Source organism: Anopheles merus, chromosome X (genome assembly GCF_017562075.2).
Source record: "Anopheles merus strain MAF chromosome X, AmerM5.1, whole genome shotgun sequence".
Lineage (NCBI taxonomy): Eukaryota > Metazoa > Arthropoda > Insecta > Diptera > Culicidae > Anopheles > Anopheles merus.
The window spans coordinates 4,646,565-4,652,181 of record NC_054081.1 but is presented as its reverse complement, the minus strand read 5'-3'; the positions used below and the strand labels follow the sequence as shown (position 1 = coordinate 4,652,181).

Below are 5,617 nucleotides of genomic sequence, written 5' to 3'. Positions count from 1 at the left end.
GCTGCTGGAGTTGAGATGAAAAGAACGCAGGCAAAACCAAAACAAGAAAAATGCGATGCTAACACACGCGTTGCGGGCGCTCGTGAAGGCGAGAATGGAACGTGTGTGTGTGTGTGTGAGAGAAAGAGAGAGAAAGAGATGGAAACGCAAACGAGCAAGGAAAACCCAAAAGCGAAAACAAAAACAAAACAAAAAACAATGTAAACACAAAATGAAGAATGAAGAGGCAAAATCCGAAAACGAAAAATGAAAACCAAAAACGAAATAAAACAAACAAAGAAAACGAGAGAAAGTATACGCAAACATACGTCATGTCACCATATCCGACAGTAGTCATGGTAACTACAGCCCACCAAAATGCATCTGGTATGGACTTGAAGAATGAATTTTCGCTTCCTGCTTCCGCAAAATATACCGCCGATGAGAAGAGTACAACGCCTGCAATATTCAATATATAACAATATTCGGGAGGTGGAAAGAAAGAAAGAGAGAGAGAGAGAAAGAGAGAAAGAGAAAGAGAAAAGAAAGAAAGAGATAAAAAGAAAAGAAAGAAAAGAAACAGTGGTTGCTTTAGTGTATCGCTTTTTTTTTGTTGTTGCTGCAAATTCTTTTCCCCGTTCCCCACTGCTAGTGCTACACTTGCGCAAAGCTAGAATTGGTATCCCGCTTTTGTTTTCTGTCCTTTTTTAACAAAAGCTACTCGCTGAACCAATATGATAATGCAAACACCCCCAATTCCGTCACAGTTGGCATTGACCTACACCAAAAGTATGTCTGTTGCCCGTCCCTTTGCGGCGGTAGTTTTGGCACCGCTGCACTGATCCATCCACAGCAAAACCAAAAACCAAAAAAAAAAAAAAATGCGCCCGAAAGGTATGCAATCGGTGCAACAAAACGCCACTTTTAATGTAAATTATCGAGCGAATTAATTACATTTCGACTCGGCTTGACCGGAAAGGAGCGATGCATGCCGTCTCCGGTGTGCACGCTTCATTACATCAGTTTCAATTCACTTAGCCCGCTCCCACCCGCGCCATCAAACACAGGCGCCCGCCCGCCGTCGATGGCCGGTGGCGTCCGGTGTGACACATTACCTTTTTTTTTTTTGCACCAATACTGTTTATAGCGTGTCTATTATTGTTTGTGCGTGTGTGTGGGTGTGTGTGTGTGTGTTTAGGGGGCATTTTGGAACTCCCATTCTTCTCCTGACCCCTCTCCGCACTGCGTGCAAGACACGATGGTGGGCGTAAAGGGGTAAACGAACAGGGCACCAGGATCCTTGCTGCTGCTGCTGCTGCTGCTGCTGCGTTCGTCCTTCGCCCTCTCCAAACACCACCCGCAGCTAATGTGGCTGTGGGTCCGGCCAGGGACACCGGAAGCTTCTACTTAAATGGCGCGTGGGGGATGGGGGGGACGGGTGGGCTTTTTAATACATTCTGCCGCTGTCCGGAGGTCCGGGAAAAACGTCCTGGCTGCTTTGCAAAAACCATCACAAAGCGGGAGGGTTTGGAGACGGGACGCCCGTAGGGCACGCAGGGAATGGGGATGGGTTGTGAGGGGGCTTTTTTTCATACGGTGTTGTTTGTTGTGCGCCCAGAAAGCTTGAGAAGTAAGGGAAATGGGCCGAAAAAAAACAGCAGGAAGGTGACAGGACGAGGTGGAAAGAGAATGATTCGGAGCGGACAAGAAGCTGCTGGCAGGTACATGTACACACACACACACACACACACACACACACACTCACAGAGAGATAGAGAGAGCGAGAGAGAGAAAGAGAGGGAGAGAGAGAGAGAGAAAGACAGAGAGAGAGAGAGCGATAGAGAGAATAGCAACGGTCAAAGGAGTCGAAGAGGTAAAATAATAGATAGACTGGAATGTAACGCAGCAACAACGAACGGCCTGAGCTGTGGAGGGGAAGCAAAACCAAGGCAATAACCAGACACCAAAAAAAAAAAAACAAAATACAAAATGGCAGCAAACCGCTCATCGCATTTATTGTAAAGCCCTGCCAACATATCACCGTTCCCACCGCTTGCAGCGACGACCGGCAGGGGGCGCTTTCAAACTGACCGAAACGAGACCAAGCGGACAAAAGAAACCGGATTGGGTGGAACGAATACAAAGCAGGCGAAAAAAAAGAAGCAGGAAAAACAACAATCTCCTGGTCTGCTATTAGCACAAACCAACAAACCAACAAAGCACAAAAAAAAGTATAATAAAAAAACGCTCCCTTGGGTGCGATTGCAAGATGAGAATGCGCACCGATTGCAGAACGCCGGCTGTGTCCTGCTATGGACTCGCCGAACAATGCCTATTGAAAATGTGTGCTCCCTTTGGTTTCGCTGCAAAAATGCAAAACTTGGCCCTTCGATGCTGTGGGCCTGTGGACGGGCGGATGATTAGTTTTCGGTCCTTGCCATCCCCGCTGCCCCGGGGAGACAAAAAAAAAAGGTGCGCTCCAGTGTTCGAGTCCATATTGTGTTCGAGTGAAACGAAGCGGAGGAAGCAAAAACCGCGACCCATTCTGCTCTAATTTTAAGGCTCTGGCGAACGTATTGTTTGCAGCGCAAGGGAGCCGCAGCAAAATGGCGTTCGCTTTGCTGCCCGCTAATTAATAGCTTGCACACAGCTTGCTGGGCTACCTGGGTTGGGTGGGAGTGTGGAAAAAAGGTGCACTTTTGCGACAATTACATTACCGTGTACGGCAAATTAGAGTAAAGGGGAGGCTTTTTTTTCTAACTAGAAAACGTCCGTCCTGGGACACTATTTAGCTGATGCGCTCGTGAGCGCCTGAATGTATGCAGTGCGCTTTGCAATTGCTTTACATTGGAATATCTCGAATGCAACATGGACGAGCACTTTTGATGCAGATTGCATACATTCTGGCGTATTAAATCATTTTTACTCGAATTTCTTTTCTGCACGAGTTGTGTTTTTTGTTATTAATTCTCGTTTTTTTTTTTCAAAAACAGCAAAAAGTGCGTTGCACTGAGCGCCACCTGGTAGGTGAAACAAACGTGCCACTGGTCGGGTTTGGGTTTCGCAATCGGAGATTAATTAGATCGCTAATTGGCGCGGACAATGGAGGGGGGGGGGGGGGAGCGAGCAGCAGCGTCCGAGGAGGCAGCGCGAACGCCTGCGAATTGCGATGGGTTGGGGCGGATAATTGCGGCATCAAAAGCGGCACAATGGGAACTGATCTCATTTATTCAAAGCGAACAGCCCCCGTGGGACAGTTGGCAACGAGAGAAACTAACAAACACACTCACACATAGGCCTATTGGATAACGGAGAGAAAGAGAGAGAGAGAGAGAGAGAGATAGAGAGAAAGAGACGGAAAGTGGATAGAAATAATGATAAACAATGAAATTGTGAGCTGGACAAACAGTGATAAGTAGAATTTAAATCATAAAGTGGAAGGAAGGAGAGCGAAAAAAGAGAGAAAGAGATGAACGTCGGGAAGAAGACAGATCGAACCATGATGGGAATGAAACACACTACACACACACACACACAGTCGCACCAAACAACGGAGATGAAGATGAATCGTCGCACCCGGTTCGAACGTTCGATTTTGCCCTTCGGAGTTGGAGCCGCTCGAAAGGTTTAATTTGCAAATTGCGACTGTCATTTGATTTCACAAAAAAATAATAATAATAATAAGGGAAGATCAACTGTTGTTCTGCGTGTGTGTGAGCGTGTTGCAAATGTGTGTGGCTGTGTGGGTTGGCTCTGATTAGACTGATACATTATGATTTTATTTTAATTTTAAATTCCGATAAATGCGCTAAACGAGGAAAGGTTCGCCACCGAATCGTGCTCCAACGCGAAACCTCCACAGCCACGCTACTGACGAGCGCACCCACACACCTACACACACACACACACGCACGCTCAGTAGGGATATTGATGTAATTGTTAGCAGCGTCAGGCTGGGGCACATACATCTTTTGTCATTGTGATTGGCCGAAAGCGAACGGAATCGGTTTGTTCGCCTGGTGATTGCGAGCTGGGAAGCCAATCAGTGGCCCCTTCGCTCAACACAATACAATGTATGAGTGTGTATGTGTGTGTGTCGGTAAGGGCTTCTTGTTTTCCTTTGTAGCAGAAAATGCAACCTCAGAAACGCGATTCAGGATCTTCCGCGGAAGTGGCGCGCTGGGAAGAGCAATAGGATGGAAAATGAAAGAATAAGTGGGCTCCCGCGGGTAGTGCCGGTGGGTGGAACAACGGCGTGACAATACCGACCGGTAGTTGCGGTGGGCAGGAGCGGAAGGGAAGGAACTGGGAGGTGGGTACAGAGAAAATAACTGTATCGATTCGCCACGAATCGCACACGCCATTTTGCACAATTGCGCACCGATAGGGAAGGGAACACTCGAACATTGCAGCTGACATTCTTCGGCGGGTCTTTTGTGCCGCTGCTGCTTGAACCCCTACCCCCCGTTCCCCGTGCTATTCCTTCTTCCATCTCGCATCTCGGGACAGCCACCGCCCACGCCGAACGCTTCCCGCCGCCCTCCCCCCCCCCCCCCCGGTCATGCGCGGGCTAATTTTGAATGGCGAATTTTCCAATCGTCAGCAGCTCGTGCCTTCTGCGTTTCGTTTTGTCGAATCGAAACTGAAGTGTGTTGCTTTGTGCAAAATTGGCTTTTCGGGGAAGGCGGGTAGCGCCCGAAAGGTGCGGAGAGGATAGAACAGAGAGCGCGAGAGAGAGATAGAGCAGAGGGCAGAGAGGGAGATGGAGAGGGACGAAGCGCGCGTGATTTGTTTCGAACAGCTATTCGGCGAGCTGATTCGTTTCCCATTCCATCTTATTATAATTGACACACGGTGGGCAACACGGACGGTGGTTGGCATGGGGGGATAAGGAAAGGAAAGGCATACCATCCTAAGCGCAGTGGGAAAGGAAAGAAAGGAAAACAAGGCTACACACAATGCACAAAGGTATCACACAATTTGCCAATTAATTTGTCTTTTTTTTTTGGGCCGCTTTTGCCGCGTGGGCCGACCCATGGAGACTGAGCGCGCCTAAAGGTATGCTATGATATTTGAACTGTAATGGTAATTTTTATGCTTTGTTTTGCTTTGTTAGATGTGCTGAAAGGAAAACCACCACAACAATAGCTATTGAGCAATAACTATTTCCAGGGGAAGCCAATTCGTTCAATAAAATTAGAAGAAAAAAAAACCATGTGAAAAAATGGACAAACATTGCATACGTGTAGGCGTCGGAAATGGTAATGCTGGTAGTGTATGGGAGTTTTGAGGTTGATAGTGGTTTTTGGTTGTTTTGTTTTTTTTGTGTGTGTGTGTGAATAATAGTTCAACTTTACAAAAAACCCACAAAATTGTTAAACGATCTTTCTTTCACCAGAGAAAAAAAAACATTAGTTAGAGGAAATCGGTCGAAGAGTAACATGGAGGTAAAATAGCACCAGAGTGTAGGAGAAAGAGAGAAAGAGAGAGAGAGAGAGAGAGAGAGAGAGAGAGCGAAATGAAGAGAAGTAGAGAGAGAGAGAGAGATATGGTAAAGGAGTGGTATACAGGCCCAACTGACGCGCGCGCATCCCAACACTGTCAACACCAAATGTTGCTAATGATTTTCTTTGTTTTG

At 47.2% G+C, this 5,617-nt stretch overlaps 1 protein-coding gene across 6 annotated transcripts in view; it reads right to left on the bottom strand.

The window, feature by feature from the left end:
* Positions 1–11: 11 nt before the first annotated feature.
* The window catches only part of LOC121587667 (potassium voltage-gated channel protein Shaker), a 114,649-nt gene continuing 109,043 nt past the window's right edge, over positions 12–5,617 (bottom strand). For 3 of the 6 annotated variants that reach the window (XM_041904656.1, XM_041904665.1, XM_041904675.1), the window contains one exon: positions 12–438. In XM_041904656.1, the coding sequence (XP_041760590.1) occupies positions 59–438 (380 nt within the window). In that variant the 3' untranslated portion in view covers positions 12–58. The remainder of the gene's footprint in view (positions 439–5,617) is intronic. The other 3 variants (XM_041904712.1, XM_041904721.1, XM_041904703.1) reach the window with 1 other exon arrangement.